Here is a 22,714-nt window from a genome sequence, read left to right as displayed (position 1 = left end):
GGGCATATACTGCCCAGTTAATATTGCAGCAAATTATAGGCGCTGTCCCCATAACACAGCAAGAAGATCTGTGTCTTGATAAGAAGCATTTATAGCAATGCCGGGAAGTCATTTCAACAACTAATGGTTCGGATGGATTCTCCCCAAACAGGTTTTCGTCTCTCTAGATATCTACCTGGGTTCTGAGTTGGTCTTTAGGACCCAATACATGATTCTTTAGGCATCAGGGTTAACTATAACCAACATTTCACATTCCAGAAAAAAAAATTAATCACATGGCTGCTATGCGCTTCAAGTGAATTTAATAAAATGTAATGAATGAGATAATACAGAGGCACCATTTGGAATGTTATTTGTAAGTAAGAAACATACTTAGGAACAAGGATTTGAGGTTGGAAAAGTATTCTTTTTCCATTGGAAAACAAGGGATACATTTGGTAGAATGGCTGCTGCATTTGCAACAGGGCAAACATGACATGACAGCTGACATCTGAGACCCCATTGGCCTCTACCGTCATCATTAGCTCATTTTCTCCTCAAGGGCTATAAAGCCAGGCAAACAGTGTGTGCTGACTCAAAAGTCCATTTGAGATAGTAACTTCAAAGAGTGCTTCCGGGAGATGGACTTAACACGTCCTTAAGAAGAAAGGTAAAACCCCAAAGTGTGTTTTCCTATCTTCTCCTCAGATGGATACAACGATGCTTCATTTCTTCAGTTATAAGATATAAATATTTTAAGTTTTCCTCTTGTATGGTTAACTTCTGGTACGTTTGGGTGAAGAAAAAAAAATGAGGCCAGATACAGAGCTACGGGAAGAGAGCTGGGTTTGAGAGAGTCTGCTCTTCTCTTAGACTCATGGAGAAGACTAATGCTGATGATCACAGAGGGCACAAACACATCTCTAAATTGCTGCACTGTCCAGTCACTGATTGGATACCCAAATCATCTGGAGCCTCTTCAACAGGACTCTCTCAAGTGATCAGCCAGTTGTTGTGGCTGATTAGCATAAATCTGCAGACTTCATCATGGCCAGCTGGGTTATGCAAGGTAGCTATAGATTGGTTAGACCATCCTAAATTATTCAACCTAAACAGTAATATTAAGAGCTGCAATTTTATTGAGTGCTTTCTATATCCCAGATGCTTTACTGGATACATAATTTATGCTCCAATGTTTTCTCCAGTCTTAACCACAATTCTGTACATTAAGTATAGTGCTAGCCCTGTTTTAAATGAAGAAACTGAAGCTCTGAGTGGTAAACACATCTTTGTCACTGAGATGATAAATGAAGAATAACTGGTAAATTGTAGTGAAAACATAGTCATATTTCATTTAAGAACACTTAGGTCAGTGACAGATGTTGTACATGAACAGTGGTCCTGCAAAGTTACATTGCCTGGTGACATCATAGTCATATTAGTTGGAGGAAATATACGCTGATGCTCTTGCAATAATGTAGTAAGTTAATTGTGCATTTATCATAATATGTCACCATCATCAAGTGAAGCATGACTAGATGTGATAGATACCATTCGTTTTCAGGCTCAACCCAGAAGCCAAAATGGCAAGTTTTAGAATTAGGACTGTGGTAGACATGGAAAGTATATGATGACTTGATGTCTGTCCAGATGTCCGCCAGTCCTGGGGAATAAATCCAGTATTTCAGTTATAATAATTTATGATGGTTTACCAAGAGTCATTGGTGAATTAAAGCACATTGTTCTTTAACCTAAGGTTAAAGCTCCATAGGTTGTAGAGGGGTCTCAGACTTGGGTATTTTTTTCCAGTAAGTTCCTAGGTAGTTCTTGATGTCTAGCAAAAACTGGGAAATTGCTGCTGTTAACATTTGGGGGTGATGATGTGTTACTAAGATATCCTAACTCAGAATTCTGAATAAGCTTAGTTAACTACAATTGTAGCTTGGAAGAAAAATTCAACTTACAAGGAGTACAGGAAGCTATGCCTGCACAAAGCTATGTCCACAGAATGTATACTTAGCTTACTGACTTTTGACAAGATTACTTTTTCCTTCTCTGATCCACTTCTTACTTATTTTCCTTAATATCAGGTTCAACAAAATGTTTTTCAAGTAACCAGGAAGTGTGTCTCAGCTCCTCCTATGAATACAGAGTTTCACGGAAATCACCCAAACTTTACTACGTATATACAAGACAGAAATTTTGTTCTTTCAGACTCTGAATTTTGTGGTTTTGAAAGTGTTTTATGTAAAGGGAGGCTGATCTGAAAAAAAAAAACTGATCCATCAAACAAATCTGCTTTCTCCCTGCAGGCGTGGAGACCCCTCTAGGAATATGCTCCTGTCAGTATGATGATACCAGCCAGCTTTATAACCTTGAGAAGTGCCAGTTCGGAGTAGAGGTAGTTTTTGGATCTCTCACCCTTTCATAGGACTAGTTTCTTATCACAGCCTTCAAAACTCTAGGAAGGAAAGAGATTTAGAAAGCAAATGAGCTTCTGATTGTGGAGGAATGATACATGAAACAATCTTTTACCTGGCACTGAAGTTCCAAGGGCGACAAACACGACCGCAGTCACAGAATCTTTCAGGCCAATGGTGCAGCCAAAGTGTGAAGCCAGGTCGCCAATGAAAGCTGTCAATAGGCCAATCATAACAATGGAGACAACGAAGCAGGCCCAGCCATTCCAATATTCAGTAGGGGGGACGAAGGCAAATAGGACCTTCCAGAACACAGTCAGAAAGTGCATCACGTAGTCAAAACAGGAGGGCAGCTTCTCCTCCCCACATTCATCATCATCGTCATCTTCCCCTAGAGAGAAAGGAATGGAGCACATTTTATTACAACCCAATTTCTCCTTATTAGGCCCATCCTCTCTCCTCTCTGAGTGGCTGGGGCCATGACAGGTATGTAAATCTTAGGGTTTACCAAAAGTCAATCGCAACAAATCAATGGAATTCTCAAGGTACTCAAGCACTTCCTCACTGTGGCTCATTGTTTAGTAGCAAAAATTTACCTCACCATGTCTGCTTATGTACAATCAATGTAGCCTTTCTACTCTTCTATCACCTCTAGTAGGATTTGTCATAAAAGGGTTTTTTTCCCCCTCACTTTTGGAAAACGAAAAAGAAATATCTTTTGGAGACAGATAATTGTGGGCAGAGTTCTACCAGGCTTCTGTTCTTCCAGCTTGAAAGTCCATCTCTTAGGATTAATAAACACCTACAGAATCAACAGTAAGGACAATAAGCAAATGAACTGGAGTAAGATACATGACCCATAGGTCTTGTACATTTATGTCCTGTAGCTATTTCAAACTCAGACTCTGTACTAGGCAAATAGGATTACTTATATTTTATGACTTTTAAAGCCATATGGATTCTCTCTGCTTTTTTTTTTAGTTCCTTTAGAACTAAATCTTTATCCTTCCTAATTCATCCTTTACAATTTACTCCTGTGGAGCTCTCTCTCTGACCTTCCTGTACCACAACCTGCTTAGAGCCTCCATGGCTCTGAACTCTTGTAACTCAAGATCAGTTCTTCTCAATGTGTCTTCTCTGTGCCAGATGCCCTGGCAGCACCAGAAAATGTATTAGAGACGCTGATGCTCAGCCCCACTGCATTTGACACTGGGAGAAGCATGCAACAAAGAAGCTTCAACAGGTCCTCTAAGAGACGGTGATGAATGCTCAGGTTTGAGAACTGTTGTGTTCTCTAAACAGTACCTGTTTATTTTCCTCTCTTCTCCAGCTGACTATGTGTTCTTCCTTTTGTGTCCCTAAGGTTTTGTGCCATCTTTGTCACTTCATGCCTACATGCTTCTTAAATGAAGAAATGCATGATTTTAAATTATTTTTACTTGTTTTTTTTTGTTGCTTTCTTTTCTTTTTTGAATTGGGAATCTCCCTTTATAGCCCAAGCTGTCTTAGAATTCACTAGGTTGGCTCAAACCTGTGACCCTCCTATGTCAACCTTCCAAGGGCTAAAATTATAGGCATGTACTACTTCATCCCTCTCTCTTGCTCTTCTAATTTTATATTATTGTGGGATGATAAGATATACATACTCAGAATATAAGTCCCCAACTAGAAATATACAAAGAAATGCAGAAAGCTTGCTATTTAAAGACACTAGGAATTAAATAATAATCTAAAAATGCAGATTTCATGTATCAGGTGAAAACCATCGCCAATCTCATGTCTTAAAATTAGGATCTTTAATGTCGTATCTTCTTGAAATGGGAGAAAGTCTATGCTCACAGGACTTGTGACCACATTGGAAAGAACTGTTGCTTGAAGATTTTGTTCGTCTACTGCAACTGGGACCAACTTTGCTTCATCCAACGATGAATAGCAGAAGGGATAGTAGAAGGGCAGCAAGGGGGATCATTAACTCTCCAGTTGACCGTGTGATCGGAAATTGCCAGCGTGGAGCAATTGCACTCCATGGTGAGAACACATACTGCAGATGGAGTGGGAGAAACCTCTGAGCAAAACCCTGCTTCTCTCAAAACATGGGGAGAGGAGGATCTGGGTCTGCCACTTACCATCTTATAGGAAAAGAGAAATGCAATGCTTTTTCATGGGCACCTGGTCAGAATTAGGGAAATAGGAAAAGCAGAAGTAATTTTGAAGAAAGGCTTTGCAATGGCCCCAGTGAGACACTGCAAGAAGATTCTAGCAGATGTGTGGAATCCCCTTTGGGAATACTTGGGGGTCACCTTTGGGGAGCTTGAGTTCAGCCAGCTGACTGAAAGGTGGGAGTAAAAAGCACTGTTGGCCATATCTTCCAGGGATCAAGGCTGCAGGATGAGTTGTCATTTCTAATAAGCTTGCCTAAGTGCACCTGATGTGGGCTGCATTTTTTTCTCCTGCATATTCAACTGGTGAAGTGCTAATCCCCAATAAAGCAGAATGTGATTTTGTTTTGGAGTTAGGACATTAAAGAGGTAATTATATTACAGTGAGTGTCTCTGAGTGCACCCTAATCCAATCTCATGAATATTCTTTTGATTACTAGTGCCTTGCACCTGTAATCCTTGCTACTCAGGAGGGTGAGATCTGAGGATCTCTAATTAGCCACCATAGGTGGGTCAAGTGGTAGAGCATCTGCTTTGAGCATAAAAGCTCAGGGATAGTGTCCCAGGCTCTTTTACAAGCCCCAGAACTGGCATAGGGATAAAAAGTATAAAAGAAGAGAAAAGGAAAGGTCAAAGAAAGCAGACACATCAAGAATGTATCTGTGGGGGAGGGAAAGGATAGTAGGAGAAAAACAAAGGCGAGGGTAATAATGCTCGACGAGAAATGTACTCAGTCCCTTACTCATATAACTCTAACCCCTCCGTGTAGCATCTTTACAATAAAATAAAATTTAAAAACTGTGTCTGCACATTGCAACACAGTACAAAGCACACTGCAACAACCACCTGAGGATACAGCAAGACAGACATGTGAAAACTAAGGGGGAAGAGACCTGAGACAGTCTATCTTGAATTCCCACCCTCCAATAACTGTGACAACATTTCTGTAGTGCAAACCTCCTACTCTATAGTATTTCATGATGGCAGCTGTGCAGTCCATTGAAAGCCTGTTGTGATGTGGCATTTAACTCGCAGTGTATGCCAGAACTTTATATGACTACTATATGCCAAATAAAAGCAAAATTAAAGCCGGGCACTCGTGGGTCATGCCTGTATACCTAACTACTAAGGTGACTGAGATCTGAGGGTTGCAGTTCAAAGCCAGCCTGGGCAGGGAAGTCTTTAAGAGTCTTATCTCCAATTAATCAATAAAAAGTTGGAAGTAAAGCTGTGGCTCAAGTAGTAGAGCAAAAACACTCAGGGACAGTGCCCAGGCCCTGAGTTCAAGCCCTACGCTTGTCTCTCTTGCTCCAAAAAACAAAACAAAACAAAAAAATAGAATTCAGGAACAGCCACTTTTTTGGGGGGTTGGTTGTTGTTGTAGTTGTTGATGTGGTATCCTTTCACTTCTCATGTCTCTTTGACCTTGCAATTTAGCTCCTGGTAGAAGTCAGAGCTTATTCAAAGTATGGAAGAAGACCCCATGTTAATTATGTTTGTGTCTTCTCTCCTACCCAGTCTCTATTGCAAAAGTAGGTGGTGGTGGGGTTGATGAGGTAGGTATAAATAAATATATACATGTATATATATATACATGTATATCAAAGCTTAAATGCATTAGAATTTCTAATTATATTTATTGTGTGTCAACCCTTTTAGATTTGTGGATGTTTTGTAATTTCTTAGTGTATTTGATTAAAATACCAAATTTTTAAGAGTCATTCTAGAGGCACAGATTATTCTGCCTCTGAATCTACAAAATTACTTAATTTGGGGTGGCTGAGTCTCATATTTTGAAGATGAACAAGAAAACAAATAATGAAGCTTCTCAGAAGAAAAGACACTTACAAATTGAGAGTACATATCATATTTGCTTTCAAGATGGAAATAATAACACCTTTCCCACAAGAGATGAGAAAGGAAATAATCAGATCATCTCTGCACTGTCTGAGGATGTTTCAAAGTAATCATTATTGTGGTAGTTATCATTATTTTCCACCACTTAGGACTGTGGCTGTGATTCCCCATCATTATCTAATTGCTTAGCTAACAGGCTGCATCCTAAGGTTACATTTTAGGTTTTTTGAAACCAAGCTTAATCTTTTTCTCTGAGGCTAACCTCATGAAATTAACTTCTGTTAATGAAAAATACAAGTGTCTGTGTCTGTGTGTGTGTGTGTGTGTGTGAGAGAGAGAGAGAGAAAGAGAGAGACAGACAGACAGACAGACAGAGATAGACAAAGAGAAAGAGATTGAGAGACAGAGATAGAAAGACAGAGAAACAGACGGACAGAGATAGAGGCGCAGAGGGAGAATGGAATCTATAATGTTTTAATACTTAAATCCGGAATGAGAGAACCATGTGTTTTATAGCATTTGAGAATAGAAGTTATTTCCCATCTTTTTCTCTGGGCTCTCACTGAACTTTATAAATTTTAATCTCCAACCGACATGTCATTTAAATATTAAAAATGACCAATGCCTACCATGCATGCTGCACAATTACTCTGTCTTAAGGAGGACAAAGAAATATTATGATCATCCATCACCAGCCGTACTATACTTAAAAGCTTGTTTCTTGCAAAGAGCAGTGGGACATTAACACACCCCTCCCTAGATGCTGAGAGCATCTTTTATGTGACAGCAACAATGATAGTAATCTGCTGCTTCTGGGTGCTGGCCAGCTTAGGGTTACTGGAGGCTATATAATTCTTTCAAGTCTCCCCTCAATGTTAGCAAAGAAACAGGCAAGATGGTGGGCTTGCTTTTTATAGGATCCCAAGTAAATCCTTCTTATCTCAGAATCCTTCTTTTCAGCTTTATGGATTCCACTAATGGAAAGATAAACAAGCTGCATTTGATTAATCCTTCTTGTAGCCTTTTAAATGGCTTCCTTGATACATGTTGGACTTCCTAAATATAACTACAAAAAAACCCCCCACCTCAATCAAATCATTAAAGGGTGCAGATAGTGGAGAGAGTTTCACTTCAATTACTGATGTAAGAGACCAGCCACTGCCCCTGCTCTGCAGTAACATGAGAACAAAGGTGTCATCAGTATCCTAGAGAGCAACCTCTGGGCTTGGCACCTGCAGAGAACTTTACCTTCTGTTGTACACAGGCATCTGTAGACATCTCCCTAGAGGCTCAGGGTTTGACTCTAGGAAGAGCTCTGAGAACCAGAAGAAAGAAGCTGCTGGGATTCAGTGGACATTTGGGTCAGGAGCCTTCAAAGTCAATTTCTAGCTCTAGTAGCTTGTTTTGGGCAAGACATTTAATCTTCCTGAGCTTCAGTTCCTCATGTGTCAAATGAGTTTTCTAACTCCTGCATTGCCAATCTGCTTTAAGGACCAAAAGAGGAAACGTCCAAGTCCTTTTTAAAGCTGTGAACCTCTTCACAGCAAGATGTCACAGCCTGGCATTGTTACTTGTTGGAGGGAAGGCAGTAAATCAATACAACCTGAGTATCCTGATTTCATTGGATCTATACTCTGTTTGAATAAGCCATTATCACTACAGTCTCTCAGAGCTGCTTAACTTTAAGAAAGGAAGGAAGAGAAGGAGGAAGTGAGGAGGGAGCATGATGGGTGCCCACTAAGTGACAGGCATTGAGGCAAATTCTTTCCCAAACCTTATCTTATTTCTTCTTTACAATAAGCCTTTAAAATAGGCATTATTAATCCTATTGTACATATGAAGACCCTGATGTTCAGAGAATTGCACTGTCTTCTTTACTCAGTTGGTAACTGGCTTCTGATTGAGTTGGGATTTAATCTAATAACCCCAAGCAATATTCTCCTACACATGATGCTGAGCTTACCTCCGTATCCACCTATCATGTTAATTCAATTCTTCTAATGCCTAAGGCTATATAAATGCCTAGAAATATGACAATATTGATATGCCACAAATAATATTTACAGTTAATATTTTTTGACATTATTATTATTATCACTGCAGAGTCAGCTGTATGCTCTTTACTCAAATAGTTGGGGCAAAATTATCAGTAAAGTGCGACAATCAAGCAGGGGAATTGTGGTGGTAGCCAGCAGGAACTATCAACTTCGGAGTAACAAATTCTTATTTCCATTCTAATTGCCAAAGGTTGACCTTCCTTCCTGTACCGAATCAAGCTGTATGCACTACCATTTGTGGTGCTGGCTTACATTGTCACAAATCTGAAACATAAAAGAGCTTTGGGAGGTATTTGCAACTGTCAACCTAAGGAAGATTTTTGACTTTCAGGTCTTTCCAGGTATTCAAGAAGCTTTCCCTTTTACTGATGTCCATGCTTTTGCCTTTTCTTTTGTAACTTAGTATGGAATGATGATAGTAAACCCGAGTTCTATTCTCCTATACTATATCTGTATTTCTCTTTGCTTTTAACAATTCTGAAAAAAGTCATAAATATAAGATGAAAGAAAACTCAGCACTCAGCTAATTTACCCTTTCTCACTATAAGACAAAAACATTAACTGATGGATTTTTCTTCTTTTTTGGGGGGCCAGGTTTTTTTTCTCTCTCTCACATACATAACAAGGTAACTTTTACTGTCTTACACAGTTTTATCTCCATTTGTACATTTGTAAGTAATTTCTATTGAGAATATTTCCATCTCCTCCTACCATTTATGGTTCCCATGTACTACTAAATTCACTTATCCAAAGATCCCTTCCCCACCAAGAATTTACCTCTTGTTCTGGATTTTGGAGAAATGCAAGAAAATATCTCCCTAGAGTCTTCTCAGAGAGAAGAACATGCATGTTCTCTGAGTGAAAGTAGACAATGTCAGTATTTTTTTCTTTTTGGCCAGTTCTTAGATTCTTATCACCTTCCCATCTATCTGTAGGCCATTCTTCCTCATGGGATTGGTCCTAGCTTTTTAGGGGATAAGACTCAACTGATGTGTGACAGTGCTGAAAAGGGACCCAAGAATGCAGCTCACTCTCAGTGTGTTAACTCTCAGTCCTGTCTGATACAAATGAAGCTCCAGGAGAAATTCTTCTATGGAGAACTGAATGCTGACAAGCATAGGCCATTACGGACCTTGTTAAGATGGTGAACATAGCACAAGAAATATTTAATGTGACAGAAATATTTCACAGTAAATGTAGCCACTGTCAAAATGAAAAACGGATTTGCTAAGGACCTCCAGCTCTACGCAAGTCTGATTATTAGCAAAATGAATCTGTTTAAAGCTGGAAAGCGACTGCTTCAGACTTTCTGTTAAGAATTCCTCTGTGTGAGTGAGAACTCCTAAATAATTACAGCTTCACATAATCAGTCATGTCTGGTTTTGTCTCCAACTTGTTTCTTTTTCAAAAATAACTTGATGTCAGGGCAAACGTTTTTGATTTCAATGTTCTATAATCCTTTATTCAAGGCTCCTGCAGCAAACATTTCCTGCAGACTTGAGTACCTAAGAAGCTTTGAGAAGTAGAACTGATAGAACTGATCTGTGCAAATGGTAGAGTCCCTCCTGCTAGTTTAGATGGTTCAGTTTCAGTGGGCAGTTGTGGGCACGCCTGGTTTTAAGACTGGCCTGTGGGCTCTGATCCTACTCTGCAAATATTAACAGCTGTGTCTAAATGAGCCTCCCGCAGTGTGGGAAGCTGAGTCTTGGAGGTGCTGTTAGGGAAGCCATAGCCCTATTATTTTTAACAAACACATTAATGTTTTATCCTAGGATAGCATTAAAATTTATATAAAAAGTAAATGTGCAGCAAATTCTGCTCCTCATGAGGGGATTCTGAAGACTGCGCAGATTCCCGTAAGAAGCTGCTGTGATTGGATTGTGAATTCAGGTTCCCTTATTAAAAACTTGTCTGCATGTAGTTTATGTGGACACCCACTTATGTTCCATCTTTCCAGGACCCTGGTGAGAGAGGTATTGGGTTTTGTTTTTTTTCATTTTAGAAATGAAGGATTTAAGTTTCGGAAGCCTTAAGTGTATCACTACATTTAAACTTCTATAACCTCAGTAAAATAGCTAGATCCATTAGCTTTCATCAAGAACAATCTCTAGTTCATACAGCAAACATTGTCTTTTCCCAGATAAAAGGTACACTTATTTTTGTTATTGTTTTATGAAAAGTGTAACTGCAAAATAACTATCCTCTTTAAGATAACTCTGTATCTATAACACATAGAATAACTCTTCCAGAGAATCAATGGCTTTATTCGTTATTCTTCCCAAGGAGTGGGATTTTCCTCCAATCTTTTTTTCGTATCCTCTAGCACTGGTTTCTATCTCCCTGCTGGGAATTAGGGTTCTCCCCATTTTAGCAAACATTTCTTCTCACTGCACAGCAAACAAGGGCTCCAGCCTTAGGTGGTGACAACATCCCCTGTGGGTGTTTTCCTGAACCCAGACCCACCTGAGGGGACTCTCATTTGATCATGCCATTCTGTGAGCTGGTAAAGTGTTGATGCAAGTTGACTACCTGAGATTCTAATCATGGCCTAGGTGTGCACAACACAAAGTGATTGCAGCTGCTCATCATCTGCTTGCTCCTACTTCTGTCACTTTTTTTTAGTGACATCACAGTCAGCAAAGCCCTCCACTGATGAACAAGAGCCTCCGGTGAGGCACCTCATCCATTCACGTGGGGCCTCTCTCCTGTGGAAAATGGGCCTATGCACAAGCAAATTTTTCTTTTGTGCTGTTGAGACCTTTTAGGATCAGTGACGTGCTTATATTTAGTGAACAGTCTGAATGGGGGCAGGGGAATTAACTCATTAATGGAATTCAGATAGATCCTCTTTTCCTCTCACCACTCAGTATTTTCTTTAGAGGGCAGGTAGACTAAGGTAGGTATTGATAATGTTGTTTATCTGTCTGCTGTGGCTTTTTATAGCATCTTATAAATAATGATCCTGCATTACACTGGCTGTTTTCAAACTTCTCTTCAATATGAGCGGCTTATTTGAAAAACAACTATCCCTGACCTTATGAGTAAGTCTGTGGTTTGTTTTCCTTATTTGGTTAAGACATAGTACAATTTCTACTAAGTGTATCGGTGGGCATTCTAAAAATAGTTCAGATCACTGTTCTGTAACAGAGGTCCAGGAAGAACTCCTCATCTTGATCTTTAGTAAATCTTCAAAGGAAATGGAGGAACACAAAAGAGTAAATTTATTAGTACCACTCACTTCCTCAGGCACTATTAATAATTTATATCCACACACAGTTCTAGGCATTGGATCCTAAATCTCATCATGGCTCAAAGCCAGACCATGCAGTAAAGTCTGGGAGACCCTTATCTCCTATTAACCAGAAAAAAGCTAGAAATGAAGCCATGTCTCAAGAGGCAAAGTGCTAGCAAAAAAAAAAAAAAAAAAGCTTGAGCAAAGAAAAAAAGAACCCACAAAACTAAGGGACACTATTACACTATTCAGGTCTGAGTTCAAGCCCCAGTGCTAGAACCGGAAAGAAAAAAAAAAAAGTAAAGAAGGAGGCAGCACATCAGTGAGCTGTTTTCCAGGTCTGTGCCAGGATTCTGATGTAAGATGCACTATAGGGACATTTGATACAAAGCCCAGTCAGAAATGATCAGACAAAGGCAAAGCAGGGCTGTATAATATATGAAGGAAGTATGTGTCACAAAGAGGTAGGTGGGTTTTTCATTGAAAGAGTTGGGATGACAAGGTCTTTATCAATACAGCAGGCCGTGAACAGCAAGAATTAGTGTTGCTGGCTACTTTTATGTGGCTCCTCTTTGCCTGTGGAGTGTGTGTGTGTGTGTGTGTGTGTGTGTGTGTGTGTGTGTGTGTGTGTGTGTGTGTGTGTGTGTGTGTGTGTGTGTGTGTAGGTACCTATGTTGGTTCCTCCATTTCTTCAGATTGTGCGGAAATGTTTCCTCCCCAGTAGAAGCATTGTACAAAAGCTCCTGCCTGGGGAGGAGAGTCCCCCCGCCCCCCCCCCTCCGCTATGTCTCTAGCATTGATTGGTAAACAACCACTAGAATTGTATTCACATGACGGCAGCCTGTGCCAACAAAAGAGCTACTGGATCCAGTGATGGCGCATTGTTTGCAGAGCTGAGCTGCTCTCTCTCCAGACAAAAGCTGCATTAGAGATGTGACTTCAGGCTTATAAATAAGAGCGCTGAATCATTCTTCTATACAGCATTTTCCTCAAGATTTTTGTAAGCAATTTGAGGAAAAAAATAACAAAAAAAACCCCCTCATCTCAACAAGCCAATATTCTTTCTACAAAATTCAGCTAAAATGTATCCAGAGGCCAAAACATAATTGCTTTCTCTCCCTCCTCTTGTCCACTTCCCCTTGTGTAGATGGTCTGCTTTGCGCAGAAGTAGGGAGATGAAGGTCCCAGATTCATTTTATCCTGATACCACTGTCATTTAAACTAAAAAAAATTATGTTTAAGTAGTTGTACAAAGGAGTTACCATTTAACAAAGCCGCTTATGAATACACTATATCTTCATCAATGTCACCCCTTCAACATTCTCAACCATCCCTACACTGTCCGCTTCTTCCTCACTCTTCTTAATTTTGTAGGATATACATTGGATTCCTGACTGCCTTTTTTTTTTTTTTTTTTTTTTTGTCAGTCGTGGGGCTTGAACTCTGGGCTTGGGTGCTGTCCCTGCGCTCTTCAGCTCAAGGTGAGAGCTCTACCACTTGAGACACACTACCACTTCTGGTTTTCTAGTGGTTTATTGGAGATAAGAATCTCATGGACTTTCTTGCCCGGGCTGGCTTTGAACCGCAATCCTCAGATCTCAGCCTCCTCAGTAGCTAGGATTACAGGTGTGAGCCACCAACGCCTGGCTTTTCTGACTGCGATTTTTAACTTGATAGAGACCCTAGCTTTGTTCTGCGTACTGACTAGTAATGCCTTAGACTACTGCTCATAAATAATTTCACTCTCATCCTTTCTTATGCTCTCAATACATTTAATCTGCACACATACAATTGAGTATTTACAAATACATGTATATATGCACATATATCTGTCATGTACATATGGACTTAAAAACAAATAGGATTATGTATGTTCCAATGTCTTTTAGAACCATGGAATATGCATGTGCATATACTTAACTCACATTAAGTAATGGCGATTCTTTCACAATGATATGTTTCAGTAACAGAGGAGATCTGGAAAGATCCTACTTGTATTGCAAGACAATCCTTCAAAACTCATTTGAGCTTCCATGTTTATTTTTTAGGATGTTTGGAGGGGGCTCAATCTTTGATAGTTATTGAAATGAATTACTCTTCAGGGGCACTTTGAATTGGGAGCTTTTGAAATGAAATAATGATGCACTTTAATGGACGGCACTTACTATTCTACCAGAATTACCTGGGTGAAGGACTGACATCAGCAGCATCCCCAAACTGAGCCAGTCCTCTACCTGTTTATTTAGCTGAAGTCAGGTCACAGAAATCCCCTGTGAGGAGTGGTGTGGGTAGAAAGGGCAGCTACATGCACCAGTCCTACTTCATGGGAACCGTCTTCCTTTGTATGGTAGAAGTTCCTTTGGGTATTTCTTTGGCAGAAAGAAAATGAAGCACTTCTGCATCTTCCTCATTCAGTTGCCTTACTTTGAGTCTCATTTTAGGAGAACAGTCATTGAGCATATTCTGAACATTTAACTTAGGCGAGTCAGGTAGGCAGGCAGGGCACCCTGTCCACTGCCCAAATCAGATGGGTCATGAGGCATGGTGCTGTAAGGGATGCTGTAGGCATGTATTAGCCACAGAAACAGCTCCTAGCTTTCAATATTGGATGTTCTCTTAGAACTTGCTTCATTTAATCCTCTTATTCTCCTGATGATGGAACATTCAAAAAAGATGGAATGCATGGCTGAGGTTATGTGAAGAGGCAGAACCGAGATTGCTAGTAGGCTTATCTTTATTTATTCATTCATCTATTGCCATTTTTGAGTGTTTTTTTCATTATGAAGATTCTCATAGGTACTTTGTTTATATGTGTGTGTGTGTGTGTGTGTGTGTGTATATATATATATATATATATATATATATATACACACACACACACAAAGCCCATGTAAAAGATTTCAGAACAATATTTTTGTGAATTTTAAATTATCAAGTGAAATAGATGCCAGTGGGTTGTATTTCTTTACAAATCACTGGCAGCAGAAGCCCACAAGGTAGCTAGGAAAACACTTCCCTTGGTTCTCCAGGGAATTGACTAGCATCCTCCCCAAGGAACTGCAGAGTAGATTCTAAGGAGAGAATACATACTAAAGAAAAATATTATATGTTTCAAGCTCTAGCTCAAATACCTAAGTGAATAGATGCCATTTCAGGAAGGCATATGCACATTTTTCTGTGGGTACATGTTTTGTGAATGCTTGTCTTTGTATGCCTGCGGAGGTGTGGGTGTATATGTATATATGTGATATAGATGTGTATATGTGTTCCTGTGTATTTTCATGTATGCATGCATGTTTGTGTGCATCTGAATACTCATGTTCTACATGTTAGCATGCACATATGTGAGCATTTGTTTGTATGTGCACTCTGGTACCAGGAACAGTGAGTGCAAACTTGAGCCTGGAGGTCATCCTTGGCTGACCTGTACCCCAACACTACCCCTTAGCAGTTTTTCTTCTTGAGCAAGTTACAGTGTCTTTTTTGAGTCACAGTATGTGAAACTGCATGTTTAGTACTCCCAGTGAAACAACTCCGAGCTACTTGGCTGGTTCACTTCCAGTAATTAAGCTGAATGTTCAAAATGTATACAAATTTTGGTTATAGAATCTTCAGTATAAATGATTTCTCTACCAAACAACAATTTTGGTATCTGAATGAATAGATGGGCTGTGCAAAGATTCCTTGCCTTAATTAATATTATAGTAACTATATGAGTGAGACGTATTTATCTCAATTTTCCTTATGGGAAAAACTAGGTTCCTGAGGTGAACTAGTCTGCCCAAAGTTACCCAGGAAGTTTTTGGAGGGGCTGAGACACAACCTCCCAATAGCTTCCAAAACCAGCCTTGCAATGACTCTTTGCTACATTACAGCTCAAGGTTTCAGTGAACAGCAACATTATGGTGATGGTGGAATTGGCACTGGTATCCTGGTTATCGTTATCCAGCTATATGTTTGCCTGTTGCTCTGATACCAGTTTCCCCTGGTATCCTAGCTGGCACATGATTTCTCACAGCTAGCTAATCCATGAGTTTCACACTGGGGGAGATACTAGAAAGAAGGCACAGGGGAAAACTCGAGTTGGATAGCAACAAGTGTGAATGTCAGTGCTGCCACATCCTAAAAGCACTGGTGTGGCCTTGCAAGGTTTCTGACAGCCCTTTAACTGCTTCACACCACTGCTTCTGATGTTCATCCCAGGAAGCAACAGAAGGAGAATCACTGGGACCTGACTATTTAATCCCTTCCTAATCTCTGGGGTCTTCTAAGCCCTTTTAACTCTTCAAATATTGAGCTTTAAGAACTTGGTTCACAGCAATGTGCAATCATAACAGGGTCAGGTACTGAGCTATGAAATGCAAGAAAAGCATGGAACAGAACTGTGGGAGGGATACCTTGAAACTAGCTCAGATACCATCATTGAGAAAGAAAAGCCAAATCCTATTTACAAAATCACTGCTTTTGTTTGGCAAGATATACAGACTCAATTTTGCATAGAAAATTGCTTAGGAAGAAAACTCTCAGTGGAGCCCTTCAAAGGCAATTTAATATTTTTAATAAGGCAAATCTTTCTGATTCTCAACTATTTAACCATGAAATCTTAAAATCCACTGAAAGGCTACCTTTAATAAATGTTGCTTTACAATTATATTGTCTGTTTAATAGCCTGGGAATATTAATATTCTGTAGACACTTAAATTCAATCATAATGACAAACATTGAGCTTTTTAAATTGCCTTTCATGTAATTTAATGTAATTCAGAGCCCATAAACTATGTGTTTATTTTTTTTTGATACTGTGCTTCTCAAAATGGTAAGGTAAATTTACTCAACAAATTACAAATATTTCTAAGTAGTGTGTCTGTCTCTATGCATTCCTTTAGACATGTATAACATGTATATATATATATATATATATATATATGTATAATATATATATGATGCACACTCACCCTAATAGGAATGGGTGAGAAGTTCTGAATGAACGTTTTTCAAAATGTTTGGGCAGGAGTTAGACTCATTAGAGAATGATTATACCATGGTACCAGGAGAGGTGACAAGGCCAAAGCCAGTTTCTGTTCATAAGACAGATGTGGTATGCAATTTTTCTCAAATTGAGATTTCTCTCTTAAGGACAGTTTTTGGTACATCAGGGCTCAGGCTATCTTCCAAAGATAGGTGGTTTCTCTGAGACTGGGATCCCATATAATAAAGATAATCACCATTTCCACTTCATGGATTTTATGGAAGATTTAGTACAGAATAGTATATGAAAGCCCATCTCTTATAAGGACAGAAGTATTAGCATCTTCTTCATTGTTTCTATACACCTGTTAGGACACACACAAATGTATGACTTTGACCTTTGGGACAGATATAATCTCATTCTACGAGTTAAAAATGCCTTTTCTATTGGCACACACACTGGTCAAAAAGTATTTGTCATGGTCAGAAAGTTGCAAAAGCGTGTATCTGAGTCAATATAAAATGACTCCAATGCTTGAAAGCAAATTGGGCCTTCAAATGTCTATTGATGGGTTCATCTTGTCCACTGTCTAAAACTGCAGCTTCTATGCACTTATTTCTCTCTTCAGCCTTGGTGTTCTTCATGACTCTCTTGCCATCTACATGCACTTTATTATAACTTATTTGTTTCGCTTGTTTTTCCTCTAGACTAGAATATAAGATTTGTCCACGCAGGAACATATGTCTGATTCATTCACTATTATGAAGTGTTTTATTTATTTTTTTTTTTACCAAGGAATGTATCACAAAATGAATTAATGATGACCAGTACATGTCATTACACAAATGCTCACATATCTATAGCCAAAGGACACCTGGAAACTATTAGGAATGGTTCATTATGAGGTTTATGTTGCTTTCATGGTTCAGTTCTAATATGCCAAATTGCTTAAAAGAATTTCTTTTTTTGTATGCGTGTGTATATATGTATGTGCTGGTACTGGGGCTTAAATTCCAGGTTGGGGTATTCTCCCTTTGCTTTTTTTTTTTTTTTTTTTGCTCCAGGATGGTGCTCTACTACTTGAGCCACACCTCCACTTACAGTGTCTTTGGATAGTTAATTGGAGGTACGAGTTTCATGAACTTTTCTGCCTAGCTGGCTTAGAAACATGAAGATCTCAGCCTCTTGCATAGCTAAGATTACAAACATGAGCTCAGGTGATTTGTTCATTTTTAAGTTTTCTTCTATTAGTCTGACCAACAGTTTTACCTGTTTAGCTCTCTCTTTATAGAGGGAGGGAGGATAGTTCGCACCTTAGATGCTTATCTTAGATTTATAGAAAAACATAAGCCATAAATGAGGAGTTAATCCTTCCACTCTCCCAGGCAGATTTTCTGCCATTTACTGCTTGTAAATTCCTATTGTATACTCAATTGCAAGAAATCATAACATGGTTATAAAAAGCACTACTAGTAAACAGGCAGACAACTTTTTATTGCCCTCTGCTCCCACAGCATTTGGGAGATCTGTCAACTTATCCTATGGCAGATTGAAAAGAGGGGTTGTTGTAGAAGTCATGGCCTGACTACTAGTGACAAAGTTTCCCAATTTTACCTCTTAGGAATCACTATTTAGAAAACTCTCGCTGTGGAAGATAAGACTATGGAGATTTTAAAAGAGAAAGAACCAGGGTAGATCAAGCAAAAGAACTGAAAACCTACCCCAGCGAGGACTGAGTTCATGAGTCTTGAACAATGACTTAATTTTGCAGAACTTTCCCTAAGTAAAAACCTGCACTTTGCTCACACAGGAAGAAACAGAATGTACTATTTGTATTTTCCAAAGCCAGTACAAGTACTTATGTGTTCAATGCTGTTGAAGAGAGTCTAAGATGATGCAGATGGTGTTGATAAATGTGACTTAATTTCTTCTTTTTTTTTTCTTTCTTCTGAACTGGTAGTAGGGCTGGAACTCAGAGCCTGAGCTCTGTCCCTTAGCTTTTTCTGTTCACGGCTGGCACTTTATCATTCAGCCACAGCTCCACTTCTAGCTTTTTGATGGTTGCTTGGAGATAAGAGTTAACTGGAGATAATGGTTAATTGGAGATAACACTTTCCTGCCCATTCTGGCTTTGAACTATGATCATCAGTTTAACTTCCTAAGTGAAGCAGATTAATTTAAGGAAACTGAGGCCTGGTGAAGGCAACACAGAAATATGCTATTCAGAAACTTAGAAATGTTAGCTTTGCTTCAAAGAGAGACAACTGAATGCATTCTTTCCCGAGAGATGCATTTCTCACCCAAGGTCTAACAACTGTCTGACAGGATGCCCCAAAATGCCGATAGCTAGGCACCTAAGGCACCTCCTTGCTTCAAGGATAAGTATCTATTTTATGGCAGGATGTATTTTGCCTGGAAACTCAGAAAATAACATGGCGTGGTTAGAGCAAAGACAAAGCACCTAGCTTTACATAGCTTAAAGTCAGATCCCCTGCCTTTACCCCATAAATACCCCAAGAGCCCAAGGCACTGTGGGTCTCTTTGGGTGTCTCCTTGTGTGTGTGTGTGTGTGTGTGTGTGTGTGTGTGTGTGTGTGTGGTGTGTGTGTGTGTGTGTGTGTGTGTGTGTGTGTGTGTATGTGTGGTGTGTGTGTGTGTGTGTGTGTCTGCGTGTTTGTCTCTCTGTATCTCTATCTCCCTATGAGAGCACCCACACTCTGCTGGAGTGTGCCCCTATCCTTCTGTTTGTCTCCTTTTTTGTCTGTCTGCTTCCCTGCTTGTTTATCTACTCAATAGGGCTCTGCCAAGTTTTCTTACCATTGTGACTTGTCCAGAAATTCTTAATCTGCGATCAACGTCAAGGACCCTAAGTGAAAAGTTTCCACATTTAAAGGGAAGCTTCACTAAACCTCACCTCTGTCTGGTGACACTAAGTAGTTAGGATTTACAGGCTTGAGCCACTGGTACCCAGTTTACATTCTCTTTCTTTTTGAGCCTTTCATTTTGACCTTCACTTCTCCATGTCTAGGGAATTTAGCCCCATGATTGGCTAGCAGTGAATTTAGAGACAAAAGCTTCAAGTTGATCTATTACTAGGAAGAAGGGTAGTCTAGCTGGAAAAGAAAGGCACGTATGAAAACATGAGCCTTCTGGATAACCTCCTGGAGTCTCTAAGATGTGCATACAAGCAACACATGCATTTATTTATCTGGATCCTGCCATTCTTTGGGAGCTTTGCCACAGGACCAAGTGGCAGAGTAGGAAACCATAGCTGAGATTGGCCCATTGTAATTTCCACCATGCTGAGCAAGGCACTTACCAGCACTGACAGTGATAGCTTCAATGAACTGTTCTCTCCAGCTGTTTGTCCCCACCACAAGGGCCAGGTTTGTCTTCTTAATGAGTTTGTCCACGGTGTTCTAGAAAGGTGGAAAGGAAAAAGATGAAGACTGCCGAGCTTGTTGAGGCCTCAGGAAATCGAAGAGCTTGTTGATTTGGAAACCTCAGTTACATAAAGAGGGTAGCAGATGTTAGGCTTCGAACAACAGCACTGACATCAAACACTTCTGTGATTATGCAAAACAAGCATATTCCTTACTTGAAAACAGAAACTTCTTTGAAGCAAAGACAAGCCTCCTTCACAGACTAAAAGCCAATAAAGAATACCCTGAGTGCTTAGAGTAATAGCTGTTGTGAAGGCCCATCCCTTCCCCTCCAGTGCTTTGTGAACTTGCTTCTCTACCTGCTGTTGTACACTGCCTGCAACTGACTGGACGTAGGCCCTGCTTGACATTCCATATGTACGAATGCCAAAGTCTTTTTCTCCCTCTTTTATTTGTCAGTGAAATGTAACCAGGTAACAGTCTCAGCTACTTGCTGCATGATCATGAATAAATGTTATTTTCCTTTAGGTATTAGTTTGGTCAGCCTCAGGGCTATTAGAGAATTCCATTCTCACCCTAATCCTGTTGCAAATCAAGAAAAGACAAACAAATACAGATCAATCCCAGTGGTTTAGGGCATATGGCTAATAGCCTTTCACTGATTTTTCTCTGCTTTTCTAGCCCTGAGCATTATGCTCTGTATTTTTCCTTAGGACTTGTTAAACACTTAGTTTTGTACAATTAGCACTCTAGCTTTCTAAGCACTCTAGCTTTCTAAATCCAGTCGCTGTAACAGTCAAGTGGTCATGAGAAAAATGAAATAAATGGTTACGCTCAAAGCGCTACTACAAATCATGGCAACTACAAGAAAAAGGGTCATTTTCCAGGACATTGAGGCTGCTCTTCTCTAAGAAACGATCACATTGACTGTTCTACGGAACATTCACACTTAGTGCCAGAGCATCCTAGCATTTCCACTAGTTGCAAAGGGGCAGAAAAAACAGGTGTTGGGTTAACATCTGTACATGTTTCATGCAGTGTACTACATTGACTGTGGCTTGAGAGAGAGTGTATTATCAGCTACATAGTATTGAGGAAAATGTGATCTGAGGGCTCGTATGAGAGGCCAAATCCAATTTATAATATCAGGCATGTTAGTTCAAGAAGAGACATTAGAACTGACTTGAAACATTGAGAAGATAATAAACATGAAAGGGCCCTTCTCTGATTGGCTCACTCTATGTTTGTAACATTATTCTTGGCTGGATTGTATGTCCTTAGGGTGGTGACCTTTCAGCTGCTAGCCTTGTGTAGAAAACTGCTGGTGCTCCTGATAACAGCTGTAATAGTCACTGCTCTTGGGCACAAGTTGAACCACATGACAAGCATCTGTCTTTTCTCTCCCAACTCAGCCACATCTCATCAAGCACTCCGGGCATCTTGGTTGATGCCAATTCAAAGTGCTGTGTGGAATATAGCCAGCAATGACCTCGATTTTTCCTAAATGTAATGGAAACTCGGGGGCACTCTTTGAATTGAAACCAAGACAGTGAATCCTATCACCTGGGAGAAAAACGGCCGAATACTCTTTTTAACAGCTGAACATAGACTTCCTCATGAAAGATCTTGCTAAAGAACACATTTTTTAGGATAAAGCTAAACTCAATCATTAGATTTCTGTGGTACAGAGTAATTCATATTAACCCTAGAGATAGCGCCAAGATTCTGCCAAGGCTTAATTTGCATACGTGTCCTTCTTTGACCTATGGGAGCAAGCTGAGTGAATAATGATGAGTTTGAAGTTCAGATGCCTGAAGTTGGACAATGTACTGCTCTATTTGCCTGGAGGATTCCTCAATTCCAGTGATCAGCTCTTCACTACACTACACGGTCAGAGACTTTGAGAGGCCTTAGCAAAGCCTCACTCTCACTCATAACAAAGCAAGAATATCTCCTTAGCAAAACAGAGGGTAATGTGAGATGTTACCCAGATTTAGGTTTGTAATGTAGTGCTAGGAACCTTGAACAAATTCTTCAGCTATATTCTATTAAAAGAAGTTTCTTAAGAGAGTAATAAAATGGAATATAATATAAGTGGAATATGATATCACAGTTGATACCTGAGGGTACTTCAGAAACATGCCCTGAGGGTGCCCTGTAGGTGTTAATGGTAGCCCTGCTAATTAACTTGAAGGAGAAGAGAACAAATAGTCTGGGATACTATTCTAGGAAGGTATGTGAACCAAACAACTGGACTTCTGTAAATAGATTTGAGGACTTTCTGATGCTCAAATTGTTGGAGTGATAACCAGATAAAGATTCAGATCAAGAAAGTTCTTCTTTCTGGAAGACTTACCCTGCCTAACGCTTCCTACGGAAGCTATGAGGCTTGTTCTTCCTCTTATGGGTGCAAAGCTGGGCAGGCTGGGATTGTCTCATAAATGGGAGAATGCACAATTCTTCATGAAATCTCAGGGAAGGGTCATGACAATCTTGTTCCAGAAATGCTAACCTACAGAATCTCTACTGCAGCAATTGGTGCAAGGCTCTTTGATACAGGAAGAGTGTGATTGGATACCACCTGGACTAAACCTCAACAAATCTGTCCAACAAGAAAAGGTGGTTTGAGATTACTGTTCTGCTGGGATTACAAGGAACA

General features: G+C 39.8%; 1 protein-coding gene across 5 annotated transcripts in view; it reads right to left on the bottom strand.

The window, feature by feature from the left end:
* The window catches only part of Slc8a1 (solute carrier family 8 member A1), a 278,075-nt gene that overhangs the window by 16,934 nt on the left and 238,427 nt on the right, over nucleotides 1-22,714 (bottom strand). For all 5 annotated transcript variants that reach the window (XM_042675377.1, XM_042675379.1, XM_042675380.1 and 2 more), the window contains 2 exons: nucleotides 19,992-20,091; nucleotides 2,515-2,790 (listed from right to left, as the gene is read on the bottom strand). In XM_042675377.1, coding sequence (XP_042531311.1) covers nucleotides 2,515-2,790; nucleotides 19,992-20,091 — 376 coding nt within the window. The remainder of the gene's footprint in view (nucleotides 1-2,514; nucleotides 2,791-19,991; nucleotides 20,092-22,714) is intronic.

This window comes from Dipodomys spectabilis, unplaced genomic scaffold (genome assembly GCF_019054845.1).
Source record: "Dipodomys spectabilis isolate Male_0828 unplaced genomic scaffold, ASM1905484v1 ptg000026l, whole genome shotgun sequence".
Lineage (NCBI taxonomy): Eukaryota > Metazoa > Chordata > Mammalia > Rodentia > Heteromyidae > Dipodomys > Dipodomys spectabilis.
The sequence above is the reverse complement of the archived record's forward strand: the minus strand, read 5'-3'. Positions and strand labels throughout refer to the sequence as shown.